The sequence below is a fragment of the Vidua chalybeata genome, chromosome 11, assembly GCF_026979565.1.
Source record: "Vidua chalybeata isolate OUT-0048 chromosome 11, bVidCha1 merged haplotype, whole genome shotgun sequence".
Taxonomy (NCBI): domain Eukaryota; kingdom Metazoa; phylum Chordata; class Aves; order Passeriformes; family Viduidae; genus Vidua; species Vidua chalybeata.
In genome coordinates, this window is record NC_071540.1 from 14,648,536 (window position 1) to 14,664,481 (window position 15,946).

The 15,946-nt window shown below is 42.7% G+C and overlaps 1 protein-coding gene across 3 annotated transcripts in view; it reads right to left on the reverse strand.

Moving 5' to 3' along the window:
* The window catches only part of RANBP10 (RAN binding protein 10), a 66,025-nt gene that overhangs the window by 30,086 nt on the left and 19,993 nt on the right, over positions 1–15,946 (reverse strand). For all 3 annotated transcript variants that reach the window (XM_053952809.1, XM_053952808.1, XM_053952810.1), the window contains one exon: positions 1,946–2,113. In XM_053952809.1, the coding sequence (XP_053808784.1) occupies positions 1,946–2,113 (168 nt within the window). The remainder of the gene's footprint in view (positions 1–1,945; positions 2,114–15,946) is intronic.

Here is a 15,946-nt window from a genome sequence, read left to right on the forward strand (position 1 = left end):
ACTTTCTTGTTACCTTTCCTGCTTCTTCCCACTGGCATTGTTCACCACTGGGGTAGGCTGTTCCTCAAGGGGTCATTCAATGTCAGATTAGAAAAACACGAGCTTTCCATCCAAAAAAGCCCCATCTTTGAAGAAAAAGGAATACTTCAATTTAAGAAAGGAAGACTAGATAATTTCTCTGCTGTAAAGAACTCTGAATGTCCCAAACCAAACAAATCTCTGAGCAAGGACACGAGGCAAAGAATCAGAGGGTGGTAATGACAAAAGGTAACACAGAAGCTACTGAACTGGGCTCTTTATTTGGCTTCATCTGCCCAGACACCCAGGCACAACACAGTCCCGGGTACAAAACAGAGAAGGATTAAGCAGCAACTTTTCAACTCATACAGCTTATACTGTGGAGATTCTGGTCATTAGAAAGAAATTAAATATCAAATAAACAAACTTCTATTCATTAAATAGAAGATCTGGCCTCCTCCTGACTCTCACACTTTTGTTATGATGAAAAGTAACAGCACCATCAGGGTGAAAAACAGTGAAGCTGGAAAACCACCCACTTAAACAACAGAAAACATCCAGAGGAGCACAGCACAAACCACTACAGGGAAATACATGCTAAAAAGCAAGGACAGCAACTAAAAGGAGACATTTCGTGAAATCTTTTTAACTATTTCATTACCTCAGTTGCTCTTGTTTTATCTTGTATCACTCCTAAGCAAAAGCTCCTGCTCTACACCATCAGCTGTTACTTTCAAGCCTCTACTTGTCTTACCAGTACTGGACTGACATGGGCAGCCTGAACAACCCCAGCTCTCCCAGCCTTTCCTCCTAGGACAGATGCTCCAAACCCTTCATCACCTTGGCAGCCTTTGCTGGACTCTCTCCAGTAATTCCATCTCTCTCTAATATTGGGGAGCCCAGTACTCCTTCCAAGAGCTCACCAGAAATTCTGTACTCTCCAGGCACACACTGCACTCCTATCCCACTCCTTCCTTCAGCCCAGCCAGTAACTCAAAACATCTTTGCTCTGATAAGTGTTTTGAGCGGGGTATTTTTGGTATTTTTCTACCAGTTTAATCTTGAATTCAACGAAGTAGAATTGACACAGTAAGGAGAAGCAAAGGAAAGGAGTGCTCATCCCTCCCTGCCAAATCAAATGAATCCCAGTACAAAAAGTGAGATGAACCTACAAAAACCTACTGCACATCTTATGTGTTAAAAAAAAAAAAAAAAAAAAAAAAAGACAAGTATTTATCTGGGGTGGAGAACGTGTCATCCAAGCAAATGGTATTTTAGGGGAAAATGGCCAAAAATTTCTATTTTAGACAAATAAGATATGACAGATGCCTGGAAAACATTTGAGGTATTAATTTAGGCAAAATTTTTTCGTTCTTAACTTTAAGAGAGTTACTGAAACAAGTGTGAAATGAACCAAATTGTAGCTCAATGCTTAAGTCAGACCCCTCTTGTGCTGAATTAATGTCTGGCTTTGGGAATGCCCAGACTAACATGTTGAGGCTTTCAGATAGACAAGTCCCTTCAAAAATGAAGACACAAGTACCATGGCTTTGTAGGTAGTTGAACAACACACTAATTAAACCTCCCACTTCCTTCTTTCTTTCCTTCTTGTCCAGCCATTAGACATCTTATCCAACCTCCCACCTACTGTGCAGTAGCAGAGGAAAGAAAGCTGAAGGAAGAAGCTGTGGATGAAATTCTAACGTATCTAAACAAACTGAGCAGCATGGAAACCATTTTACCTGCTGGAAGCATTTCTGTCTTGGAGCCAATTTACAACTGCTGACAGCTGCTGAGTGCTCTTTTCCCCTGCCATTTAAACCTTACTCACAGGTGTGGGACAAGAGTTACAATACAGCAAAGTGCTAAACAGCAGCAAGAGCAGGGCTGGAGCATCTCTCTCCTGAGAACACCTTCCTTCACTTACCTAAACTGTGGCCATTTTTTGTGTAGAAGCAGGTATTGTTGATGAGGTTGACACAGCAGCCAATCACATCTCCAGTGGTGAACGTGGGGCCGTAGGGCTGCCCTGTCCCCGAGGAGCAGAAGGAGTGCCCATCATCACCATGGTACCCATAAGAATGTTTATCCCATCCTGCAAAAGACAAGGCAAAAGAACAGGACAGCAGTGAAGCCAGTTCAGCAGAACCACATGGAACTACTACAACTCTCAGGACACCATTTTCATTTTTAAAATTTTATTCTCACTCCTGATTCATCCCAATATTAATTTTCACATACCAGTAACTGAAATTAATGGTCTTTAATCAGAACACATCATGTGCATTTCAACCCATTTCTCTTTTATCTTGCCTGAGGTGAAACAAACTCCTTTTGTAAAACACTTGTGCTTCCCAAAACCAAAATCTTCCCACAAAAGCATTTAACAAAATAATTCTTAGACAGCTGCAGCTTTGTCTGTGAATGCTGTCACAGGTGTACCAAATGGAGAGAGGCAATTTTTGCATCCTCAAATCTGTATTTTCCCTTCCAAGGGTTGATAAGTATTTCTGTGTTTCCATTGGGATACAATATTTCCCACTCTGCAGACAGCTTAAAACACAACCCTCAAATGTCAAAGGGGAGTTCAATGCAAAGTGGTCAGTTCTAATATTAATTATCTTTTATTTCTTCTGCCAGTAACATTCTGCTAAGGGTTACAGCTGTACCCTGCCCACTTGTTCTTTTCTATGTATCCCAGTAATTTCATTTGGAGTGTTCCTCTGAATGGCACAATCAAAGCCACATCTCACAGAGAGACAGAGTTCTACCAGAAAGTGATACGACATTAAAAACAGACACCTGTGGTTTATATAGATATGGCTGGATGCTTAGGGAAGCAAAAGAAGGTGCTTTGGCCATCTTCTGACCTTATACACCCAAGGGTAGTGCAGACACTGTTAAACCTGGAGCGATGGCTCTGGCAAAGGGACTATGTAAGAAACACAGAGACTGTGCAGGAAATGCACATCCTGCAATGAGGCACAAAAAGACTGAGCACACTACAGAGCAGAAAGAGCCCTGTGTAGGTGGGCTGGAGCACTTCTGTGAGCCAGGATTTTCCTCCAAAACCAAAAACAACATGAGGGCACTAGAAATTTAATCTTGTAAAATAGTGCTACAACACTGAGGCATCAGCACTCACATGCTCAGGGTTTCTCAGAAAAGCACAAAAGTCAGTGCATGTCTAAGGCCCTGTTTATTGTACCACACCAAATGAATGCCAGTGGGAAAGTCAGGGAATGAAGCAAGACTGAAACATGCCACAGTCCAAGATTTTGGACCTCAGAGCAAACTTTGGGAGTAAAAGGCATGAAGGACTCCCAGCAAATTCTAGTCTAGAAATGGTGAGTAATTTCCTCTATTTAGTTTCACACATCCAACAGGAACAGACAGAGATGTCCCAAGAGTCAGCTCCGTCTTCCCCCGGATCAGCTCCAAACAAGCTGCTGACAGTAGCACCAGTCCTGCTTCAAATCTTCATGAAAGACAGGGACAACAGCACAGGCAGCACCCTCAGCAAGCACAAAAACGATGCCAAATCAACTTGCCAAAACAAAGGAGGAAGCGATAGGGGCTCTAGAGTCTGTTGTCAAACTTCTACTGCTAAGACTCCATCCAGTAAAAATATCATTGAAATATATTTGAATTTTTAAAACTCTGGCTCCTTCCCACTCTCCCTTTTATTTGCTCTGTTGCCATCACTGATCTATTATTTTAGTCTCCCCAAAACCAGACCTGTTACATGAGTGTCAGTTCAGAACTTCTCTAATGGAGCTGTTGGGAAGTTATAATTCAGATGATAACTTAAATAAATTTATCTCTCAACGTACTAATATTACAATCCAAATACAAACTTCTAGATCTTCTGCATAAAAAAACATTCCTGGCATTACAAAGCATCTACCAAGAACTTGTCATCAGTTGCATCTAAGCAGTGAAGTGCTTATACATCATGTACTGGGTAAGGCTCCCAGTAAAAAATACAACAGCGTGTCCAACCATGAGGATGAGCTCACTAAATGCTTGGGCCAATGCAGACATTACTGGCTCTGCAGTGTAAGAAATAAAGGTTTCATTACCTAGAGATCACAGCTGATCCTACTGAAAAAACCCTCCTCATGTTCCTTTATGACTTGAGCTTCACAGTGTCAATTCTTGCTGTAGCACCAACGGTGGTGGGGAACTCCAGTGAAAAGTGACTGAATAAAGACCTTGAAGACAATGACAAAGGTGGTACATACAGCAACAATGCCTGGAAAAAGCTTGTTTTGCATCTTATTCTCCCCAGAAAACCACTAACATAACAGTTAAGGAAACTAACTCGCTCACCCAGCACTTTGCTGATGTTACGTAGAGTTTACTTCTTCAACTCAAATGTTGTGTAGTGCTGAACCTGGACATGGCACCGCACTAGGGGCTTTAAATCTAGATTGTCACCTTATCACATCACCATGGTCATCTTAAGCAACAAGCCAGAGTAGTTTGAGTGAACTTATGGTACTCACTGTAAACATAAACTGAGTGGCATTAATCATATGCCTAACCTTAAGTTATTTATTAATTAAAAAAAGATCCCCATTCCTAAAATTCTGCCCAAAACAAACATGAGGGCAGTGGCATTCCAGCACTGGCTGGTTTCAGCCAGCCTTCTGAAATTTCCTAATAATCTGCATTAAAACCAACAATCAGCACTTCTAGTACTTCTAGGTCAAAGTTTTCAGGGCCTGTTGAGTTAAATAGCATATCCCTATTGAAAGCATTTGGCATTATCCTGGATTACCAGCCGAGTGGGGAGTAACTCATCACATGTATTTTGAAAACAGAGACTCCAACTTTTCTCAAAACACTACCTGAAAACTTGGGCTTTTCCTGCATCATTAACAATTTGCTGTCGCCACCTAGGAATGGGTCCAGCATATTACAACCTCCTCTGTGACTCCCACGACACCCTTCGAGCCTCCAGTGACTTAACAGCTTCTTCCTCTACAAAATCCAGCAATGCTTTAATAAGGACCGAATCAGAACTTCCTGAAATCCCTCCCCGCAGCTGCATCTGCAAATTCTCTGGACAGTTTAACCTCTGTGCCACTTGTACTCAAATACTGCAGAAGTCACTGCTGTGACCTGGAAGGCAGAGATGAGGTGATACCCACATGCTCTTAAAATGGCTGTCCCTGTGCGACAGGGGATCAGCCCGGACAAGGACACTCTTCAAGAAGTGAGAGAGCAGAAGTACAGGATGTGCATGTATCACACCTTGACTGAATAGTATTACCACTCTCCAACCACCTGTAAGCACAGACAGACTGAGCCAGATGGAGATTCTGCTCACTCAGTACTCCTGAAAGGATTTTGTTTCCATTAAATTGTTCAATCCTCTGTGAAGAACATATAAACACCCATATCATTCACCGTGTCCTGCAAGAAGGAGTTTGACAGCAAGCAATGAAAACGTGCCTCCTACTACTTGGATATATCCTGTAGTTCTTGCACAGGAGAGGATGAAAACCATGGATTTGGTGTCTCCAGAACATACGTCAGTATGCAGACCTCTGCAAAATCCCCCATAATTATCCCTTTTCCAGGATGATGCCTCCTAATTTATTTAGCTATTTCCTGCTTTTCTGACCATCATCATCTGAACCTTCTCTGGATTTAGTGTTGCTTGTAAGAATGGAGATGAAGATGCCCCATGGAGAAGGGGAGCAGGCTGCAGTTCTTCTCTGCACTGCTCCCAAGCCCTCTACATGTTAATCCTAGCATTTTCCCTTTATTGTCCTTTCTACCACTGACCTGATGTTTCCATGAAGTCATTGTCATCACTCCAAAATGCATCACTGCTCTTGTGACAATGCTCCCTTTGCAGAGATTCTCATGTGAATCTCCCTGTCGGGGCACATTGCCTCAGCTCGCTGCCACAGCTCCCCCCAGCACCTCTCACCGCCCTCAATCTCACTATCCCCAGCAGCTCCAGCAGCCCATCCCAGGACAGAGAGGTGCAGGCAGCTGCTCCTAAGAAAACCCTGGAGAACCCACGCACTCACAGTTTGTGACTGGTAACTCATTCCAACAAGGCTTTTTAAAGAACATCCCATTTTGGTCCCTTGGTCATAGCTATGTCTAGAGCAATGGACACTCAGCACCTACGTGTAGTTGTGGCCAAGTCTAAAAATTCTTAAGTGCAAGTGCAGATTCCTCTCAAAATTTCAGAAACCTGGACAAAAGTGGAGAATGTGCTTTTTCTTACAAAACACAGGTCATGGACTCCTGATGGACTATATAGACTGAAATCAAGTGAGCTTAGAGTGGCTGCAGGGCCCAGTTTAGAGTTCTTTCCTTCTTTCCTGTCCCTTCCCCATCCTCTCTTCAAAAGAACAAAATAATTTTAAATAGGGGAGACAGACAGAGAACAGAAAGGATTTGGCCACCTGGCCCACGGCAGTGGTCAAAGCAGAACCTCAACATCCTGACTCACTGCTCTCATTACAGCTAATTTTGAAGATAGCACTTTGAACATGCAAATAGAGAATCACAACCACTACAGGAAGGACTTCAGCACCTACTGAGCAAAAAGAGGGTAAATTTACATCCCTTTGAATTGAACCCTTCAACACCCAAACCCAAAATATACCTATATATTTACTAAAAAGATGCAGAATAGCTTAGATTGTGCAATCAAAGAACAGGAAGAAAGAAAAACAAAAACCATGAGTAGGGCTTGGGAGGACATTTTTGTATGTTCAGCACCAAAGTGAAGCTCTCTTTGGCCTGCTAACAAGAAAAAGTTGATATGCTGACCTTCTTGGCAGGCTACTTTGATCCCAACACATAGGGGAAAAAAATGAACAGCGAGTTCCATGGCTGCTGCTTGAAAAACAGGTCAGAATTATGCAATGCCAGACACGTGGCAGAAAGGGCTTGAGTTACTTCAGGACACAGTTACACGATAAACTGATAAACACTCTTAAGCAAGCACTAGAGTTGGATGTAGTGTGCTACTACTATCCCTGACTGTCCTGCATCTGTCCCTGCTCAATCCCAACTTTCCCACTCAACGTCAGCCTTGCTTTACTCTTGACTCTTTATCAGATCCTGACTTCTGTACCTGAGATCACACTCTGCCTCAGAAGGCAGTAAGTGGGAAGGAAGTGGCTCTGTTGAGCTGGGTGACCATTTACATCTCAGCACCACAGAAAGAACATGGTGATTTAGCTCTCTGCTTCAAGAGCCCCAGCAATGAACACAGAACTTCTGGTAGGCTCTGGGCTAAACTGGCATCATGGCTACATCACACACCTAGGTAAACCAGGACCTGGATAAGCTGCTCAACCTTGAAAGTGTGGAGCATCAGGATGGATGGATGGATGGGCAGGCAGGATGCCCTGATGCAAGTTACCAAGGGCAATATTTCACTACACCTTTTCTGGCCTGATGCTTTGTTCACATAAGGTGGAGGAGAAAGCCAAGTGATGACATCCCCCATCAAGGTTCAAACATGTCAAACTTTGAGCACAAGGGAACAGGGAAGCCAACACCCACAGGGATCTGTACTCTGATGGCATGCCAAAGGACTGACACGCAAGGCCCAGTGATCATGGAAAATATACTTTTCCAGTGAGTTATAGCCAGACATGTCAGACTCTTCCTGCTCTGCACTTGCTGGGCTAAAGATGTTGGCAGACAGACAAACCTGATCACTGACACATGGACATTCCCTGCCCATGAACATTCCAAAGGAGAAACACATTCTACTGCAACTCAGCACAAGCATTCAATGCAATGGGTGCAGAAGCTGCTACAAAGGGCACATTCAGTGGTAAGCTCCCTGCAGTCAGGGATACCTGGGGCATCTGAAGCTGTAAGGAATGGTGAAGTATGTTTGGGCATATGAAGGGCAGATGGAAGTTCCTCAGAAACAATCTGAAGATTTGTAAATCGGGTTTGTGTCTGTTCTATCATGACTAATGGGAGAGTTTGAGACTTATTCTTCAGGACAGACCCCAGTGACCACTCTACAGTCTTTCCAAAGTTTCTCTCTTTCTTATTTTGGAACACTTTTAATTTTTCTCCCCTCTCTATTCTTGTCCAGTATTTTGCCTGTGGCATTCCTCTTCCCACTCCTCTGGCCAGCAATCCTAGCTTCCCACAGCTGCCCATGCCAGGGCAAGTAGTGTGCAAACACTAGCTGCAAAGGGACAAGAACTTGTGTCAACACACTGAAATAAACCAAACAAAAATATTTTATAAGATTTATTGAATCCAAAGTCCAGCAGAAACAGATGTACAAACTTTGCTTGTACAGTGCTTGGGGAATGGGATATGGAGGGTGGAGGCAGCAGCAGAGCCCAGAGCTGCTGCTGGACCACGTTCCAGTTGGAGGCAGGGCCTTCTCCATGCATTGTGCTGAGCAGGCTGCTATTGCTCAGCCAGCTATGGGTCTTTGGCAGCAGCAGAGCATGAGGTCAGGGGAGGGGAAGGTACATTCAACAGAGGCTGAACAGATGGAATCTGGTGCACAGAGAAGTTGGATGTTGCTTCTACACCGTCCTGGACTGAGCAGTCCCAGGCAGGGACAGGACAACCATGAACATGGGACAGGAGCCAGTACCACAGGAAAAGCAAAAACAACACCCTCTGTGGATAACTCCATCTTCCAGTGGATTTGCTCTGCAAGTGGATGTGCCTCTGGTGTACAGCAGTCCAGAACAGTGAATGCAGGCCTTTACCCCCAGCAAAGGGAAGGCTCAGCGAGCTCTGGTGCTCCTACAGCCTCAGAAACCAAATGCCTGGTCATGAGAAGTCTGTAAATACCTGGCCATGAGAAATCTGGTGCCACAAGAAGCATCTGAGATGCTGGAGCATCTCAGCTGTCACTCAGTTTTATAGCATTTATGCCAAGCCCTATGAAGCTGCATACACATCACATGTTTTGGTGAGAGCAGGATGGTTGCTTTGATTTTCTTTATTCAATCATGCTTTAGAATCAAATCAACTATTAGTGCTGCAACACATCTTTCTGTTCTCATAATGAGCCTACAAAAACAGCTGCTCAGTGACCACAGCAATCTCTGTAACAGAACTGGAGATGTGGGCATAGGGGAGCACAGCCCTGGCATGGAACAACTGTCTAGGTACAGTCACAACACCAACTGCAGGACAGGAATAGGACCAGGGAACAGCGTGCTCAACACATTACAGCATCTCCCTGGCAGAACTTCAAGGGCTGGACATCTGCCCAGAACATGTCAAGGGTAAAAAAAAAAAAAAATACCCTAAAACCCACTTACCCAGGGATATGAAGAAGCCCTAGCTAGAATCATCTCCAACTTTTCTTGCTTGTAACAGCTTCTATTTCTTCTACCAGGTGGCAAAATGTCTGAATGCAGTAGAAGGCCAAACCTTGCACTACAGGACCAATGCTTGTACAGAGAATAAAACCACTTTATCCCACAGAGCACAAACTTCCCTAAGTATGGGCTGGATGGGTTCAGGTCCATAACCTTTGCAGTATCCCACTGGATCCTGTACAAGGCCATGGAGCAGTGCAGCACAGCACCACACACACCCCAGCAAGGCACTGCTGCTCACAGCCTCCCCCTCACCCCAGGTCCCAGCAGATGAAGCAGGGCCAGTTTGTTCCCTGCAGACACAGCAGATGATGCTAATCAGAGAGTGCAGGACTCTTGGCAGGCCTGGCTGCAGCTTTCGCTCAGAAGCTAGTCTATGTTTTTTAATAAAGTACTTGCAACTGCAAAAGAGACAAAACTCAGTCCAAATCCTCACAGCAAGACTTATGTGTAGCAAGAATCCAAAGGAGAGGGAAAAAAGAAAAAAAAGGAATCACAATATCTCTCTCATATTAACAGAGAGCAGGAAGAAAAGGACACAGTGACCCAAAAATCAGTAGTAACTCAAGAGTCTGGGAGATTGAGCAGAATGTGGGTGCTAAGAAGCATTGCCTGATCCACCACAGAGACAACAAGCAGACCAGCACTGTACAATTCAATTTTTCACAATATTGATCTGGCACAGTGATTTTTAGACCAGATCAGCAAGTCCTACCATTAGCAACCACTGCATGTTAACTAGCCTTCAAAAACACATCAAACCACAGTCTACACCATTATATAAAGTGGCACTACCCACTGACTCATAAAGAAAAAAAACAAAACCAGAAGGCTCTGTACAGCTGCAACACAGGCAATACCTTTTCAACAGGAAAGGTCTGTTCCACCAGCCCCAGAAATTTGTAAGGAGTCCATTTCACTATTACTTAGCATGCACCTCACCACAGAATACAGTAATCAAGATAAAAATCATACTTCCTTGAATGGATAAAGATGGCAAGTCCTCCTAACTTACGAGCTTGATGGTTCCATCTTCTGCCAGAGTCAGAACATGATCTGGGTTTCCCTACACGAGAGAGGTCAAGATGTACTACAAGCCATTTACAGCCCTGTGAAGACCACAGCCACAGAACAGGCTGTGTCTGCATACAAAGGAAAAGCTCTCCAGCATGATCAGGTCACCACTGCATTATTACATCCACTATATTCCCTGGCACACCACAGTGGAGGGGGCAGGACAGGGATACACAATAATGCAGGACAGGGATGGGGAAAAAGACTCAGATGAGGAGCATTTCCATTTATCTATTTAGTGGAAGGGGTAAGGAACAACAATCAAAAGTTTATCACATACATGAGCTTCAAATCTCATCATACTAAATAATTCACATGTTCATTTATGGGCCGACTTTTCAACCTTCAGCTGATGGGCAAGAACACCTTTATAAAATATTAAGACACTTCCAGCAAAGTCTTGCAAGGTAATGGGCAAGAGTCATTTTACAGAGACATCAAGGCAGGACAGTTTAGTGACTCAGCCAAAAGAAATGTTAGAGATCACTGCAGAATGCAGGGGGTTTGTGTCCAGTCACTGTTAAAAACAATCCCTAAAATGGTATTTAATGAGCTAAGAAAATTACAAACAAAAGCCCACTTATCTAAACACAAGACCTTATGGACAGAGAAGCCTTCCAGAAGAAGCACACCTCATGATGTTAAGAGGTTGCAACAAGGACTTCTAGATTCTAAACTGAGGTTTCTTAAATACTTTCCATATTAATCAAGGTGAAGCAACAGGGTTTTCTGAAGAGAATCATATCTATCCATCAGTGGAAACAGCTGGTTTGAGTTGTAGTGAAACTGATCTTTGTGTTGATGCTACCTTTTATCCAAAAGGCTCTGATAATAGGTACAACCACATTAAAGAATCTGTTTCAATCTGAAAAACAAGCAGTTCTATGATTACAACTTGTGTTGACAGCTAAACTGCTGTCTCTAAAGTGCCAGTCAACTCTTAGCTCTCACTAAGATACCTGGATTTTCCATAATCTGTGCTACAGCTGGAGATATAACCCGTGGCACTGGTGAAAGCCACTGGGCAATGCCATCTCTGCTCTGCTTTGGAAACTCTGCTTTCACATGGCACACCACCAACACAACCTGCTGGATGACAGAGAGAGCCATGCAAAGGCAGGAGCTCCAGCACACCCATATCACACATCTCTGGGAACATGTTGCATGAGGACAGAGCACAGAATCTCTAAAGAGGCCAGCCCAGTTCTGAGAGAGATACAGCACAGAAATCAGGGCATGGAAAAGTGCAGGACAGCACTAAGAAACACTTATGCACACTGATGCCTGAGCACTTAATGGCCAGTGGAAACACTTTCTCAAAGGCCAGGATTACTGTCCTGAAATACTGATCGATGGTTTTGTTCAACTTTAATGGCAAAACACTCTCCCAACTACTTCTGGGTGAGGCACAGCTCTGAGGGCTCAGCTGGAGCCTCAGTCTGCTTCTCCAGTCAAACCTGAAGTCTGGGTGCCAAAAGCCAGTCTAACTGAACAGATCAAAAAAAAAAGAAAAGAAAAAAAGGAAAGAAACCCAACACTTCCCTAAAAACCCAACCAAATGGGGGCAATAGTTTTTCTGACTGCAGGCAGGACAATCATTACAATCAATATGAGCAAACACATGACATGAAGTCAGTGGGAAAGGGAAAAAGGCAGGAACTTTTACTTTATACAGTCCTAGTTTTCATATACATAGCCATAAATAAAACATGATATTAAACTTAACCTTAATTCAGAAGGTAATTCATCCCAATTCTGTGGTTCAGGAGCTGGTTTTGTTACTCTCCAACTCTGAACACACCTGATAGCATCAGGTCTGAGCTCATCTGGGGACCTGATCACTCTGGTGTCACCCCTCAGCACGTACCACGAAGGAAGTAACACATCTGTCCAACCCCCCGTGCCACACCAGCTCAGCCACTATCAGCCCTGAGCACAAGGCTCATGTTCCAGAACACATCCACCCAACCAAGCTGTGCTCAGCTCTGGGCATGATAAGCTCTGCAGGGGCAACACCCCAAACGTGAAGAGCACGGCAGCGCGTGAGGGGGGAGCTTTGGTCAGAAAGCCCCAGAAATGATTCCTGAAAAACTGAAGAATGGGAAAGAAAGAACTTCCGGTTCTTCTAAGGGACGAAGATGGGATGTGAATGAATGCACAGCACACGCAACAAATCTGTTTCAATGTTCAAGCTGGAATTTTCATACAAGTTCAGGTGAACTCAGCACATAAACTGAAATAAGTACTGAAAAAAGAGAAAGATATTGAATGAGAAGACAACTGAGCAGTTCAGTGGAATTGAGCTGAAGCTGATGGGCAGTGGACAAGTCAACCACGAATGACAAAGATTCCCAAAGACACAAATAATTAATTTTTTAAAATAAAGATCATGTAATTTTGAGAATTCTAAAATTTCAAATTTTAAAAATTATGTGGTTTTAAATTTTAATTTTAAAAGGTGTTTAGCTGATCTGCAGAGAGTAGAAGCAGGAAGAGAAAAGATGAGAGAGTGAGTTAAGCAATCCCAGAGGAACTCAGATTCTTCAACATATGATGCAGCAGGGCAGCCATTAAAATAGACATAGAATACATGTATACACAGAATTTAGAGTGCAGATGAAAAACGAAACAATATAATGAGTTGTGTATACCCAGGATAAACAAAAATTAAGTGCTCCTCAGATTACTTTCCTATGATGGCATTTTACGTACACTGAACACAAGATTGATTCCATATGGAGAAAAAAAAATCTTAACACTAAAAATATGTGAAAGCTTAAGTTCAAAGGAGATCCTTTTGTTTTATTACGAGAAGCCCAAATTTCTTATTAATTTCTTTAGTATGACCTTAATTTTGACTTGAATTAAAAAAAAAAATAAAAGCTATTTTGAAAATAGCAGATGGTGCAGTACAGTAAGAGCAGATTCAAGAAAGAAACAACCAGCTTAAACCAGTCTCAGGACACTTCCTCCCATATGAGATTTTTTTAATTTTTTTTTTTTTTTCAAATAGGGCTGGGTAGACTTTATTGCTCAGCCTTGTGTTTTGGACTGAACTCTTATTGGTGGCTGGAGTGCACTGACTGTGATTCTGGAGTGCATCTTGCAGTTTAGTTTAGAAGAAACAGGGGTAGCACAACCAAAGATGTAGATAAAAGTACAGGCAGTGGTGGCAACCAGGAGATTCACTTACATAAATAAATAAATAAATTTACATAAATAAACCCCTGCTCCAAAAATGAGAGACTCGTGTAGGTAAATCCAAAAGGCTCTGACTTACAAAGGCCAGAAATCTCAAATCTGCTGTAACATGTATCTTTTCTTGGCAGTGTATGCTTTTTATCCACCACTGCTCTATGCACCACAATCATCTTCACCCACCCCTGAGAGCTCTCGTGTGCTGAGGAATTTTTCTAAAAATCCATTCTGCACAAATGGATTCAATAATTCCAGAGATGACCCATCACACTGGCCCACTTTACTCTCTTTTCTTCCACTGTGCAGTGCTAAAACCTGCCATTTCTAAACATACTGATGACCTCTTAGGAGGTACAAATCATGCTTTCAGGTAAAAACATAGTTAAGTCAGCAAAAAGGCTACCCAAGTGAAGTTTCAGGAGAAGTTCTCAGCCTAAATCAAAATTCAGGGAGACAAGCCAGCCAAGTTAGCTTCAGCCCACTATGCCTGGAAAGATGGCCCTCTGTAAAAATGTCTCCATGATCAGGATAACTGTGAATTGGGGGGAAATTTAATTGAGGTTTTCAACACCTATCTTTTTCTATCAAAAACAACCTCTGATCACTGTTAACCACATGATTCAGGAGAATAAGGTTTCCCAAAGGAGCTGTTTCAACCTGCATTAGCTGTGTGATGAACCAGGCCAAGTGGACAGATCCAAGTTAATAACAGCCCCAGAATCAAGCAGTGCCCCCCACCCATTATTATTAACCCAATTACATGACCCATTTCACATGCAGCCCCACAAACTGGTTTGATAGGATAAATTAGAGGGTACCAGAGGCATAAGCAATTTTGTGGACAGGAACTGGCACAGCCAGCTGAAGCACTCACTGCATGTATAACCAACACCTGTCCAAGGCTTTGCTATGACACCATGTGGAAATCCCACATGCCTTTTTGAACAACTGTTTTTAAGGATAGTTCTGAAAGAGCTCTGCAGCAGGACAAACACCATACGGTACTACAAGCCAGAGCTTCATCAGCTGCATAAATAAATAAACTTAATAGAAATCACTTCTAAAGACAGAAAATCAAGCAGTGTGTCCAAGTTGCTGATGTAGCCAAGAGGCTCTGAAAGCAGACTGATTCACTGCTTGTTTGCCACATACTGTTCGTGTATTTAACCCCATACTTCAGGGTTTTGCTGATTGCTCTAGAAGACAAAAGCCTTCTTTCTCCAGGTAACCATGTAGCTTCTACCCTTCCCATTTCTGCTGAAGCCATAAGAATTGTGAAAGCTTGGCAAGGATTTTCCTTTGCCCTTGTCTGCAAGATGGGATAAGAGCCACTTCCTGAACTTGCTCTGAATTTTAATGTTTTCTTTTTCTTTTACTATAAAAAGTAAGATACTGGTGCTTGTGATACATGCAGTGATTAAACGTTCAGAAAACATCTACAAAAGTTGTCATAAATCAAAAAATCTGACAAAGAGGGAAGGGTCAAGAGCCAGGGGTGTATGATTTCGAGAGAAGACCACAAAGCAGTGATAGAGGTTTTCACGTATAGAGCTACAAAGAGGAAAGAAATTAATTATTTTCCACCTCCACGTGATCCAAGAACAGACTCGGAATACATGGGATATTCAGCTTTGTCATCAGGAAAAGTTTCCAACACAAGGACAGTGTTGGAAGAAGTTGCCAGAAAAACAATGATAGACTGGTTTAGACACACACCTGTCAGGCAGGACTAATGCATAATTGAATTCTCTTTAGATCAGATGATTTGGTGAGCTCTCAGCTTCTATAATTACTACATTTAGCACTGGGACTGAGTCCTTTAGCACAGGTCCTTTGGTTGTCAGTGGAGTCAAAGAAAGTGACAAGCCAAAGCATAAATTGAAAACTTCCTTAAACACATTTGAAGTAGAAAGATTTCATAGCATTGACAGAAAACAAAAGAAGCAAAACAAACAAACAAAACTAAAACAAACAAAAATCAAACCAACAAACAAACAAAAAAAACCAACAACAAAAAACCCCAAACCAAACCTGGCTAGAAGGAAAATCTGGAAGACTTTAGCAGAACTTCCCACTTGTAGCAGATTAACTTAAGAGTTACATGAGGCTGCCAGATCCTTGTGGAATTGAGGTTTGAAAATTGAAATAAAGAGTCTCTGCAGAAACCCATCCCCAACTCTGATGAGGAATAATATCTTTCCAAGAGAATTTTACTTGTGCAGGACCAGGAGTTGGACTCAGTGATCTTTGTGAATTCCTTCCAATGTGAGAGATTCTATGATTTTATGATACAACACCTACCCAGC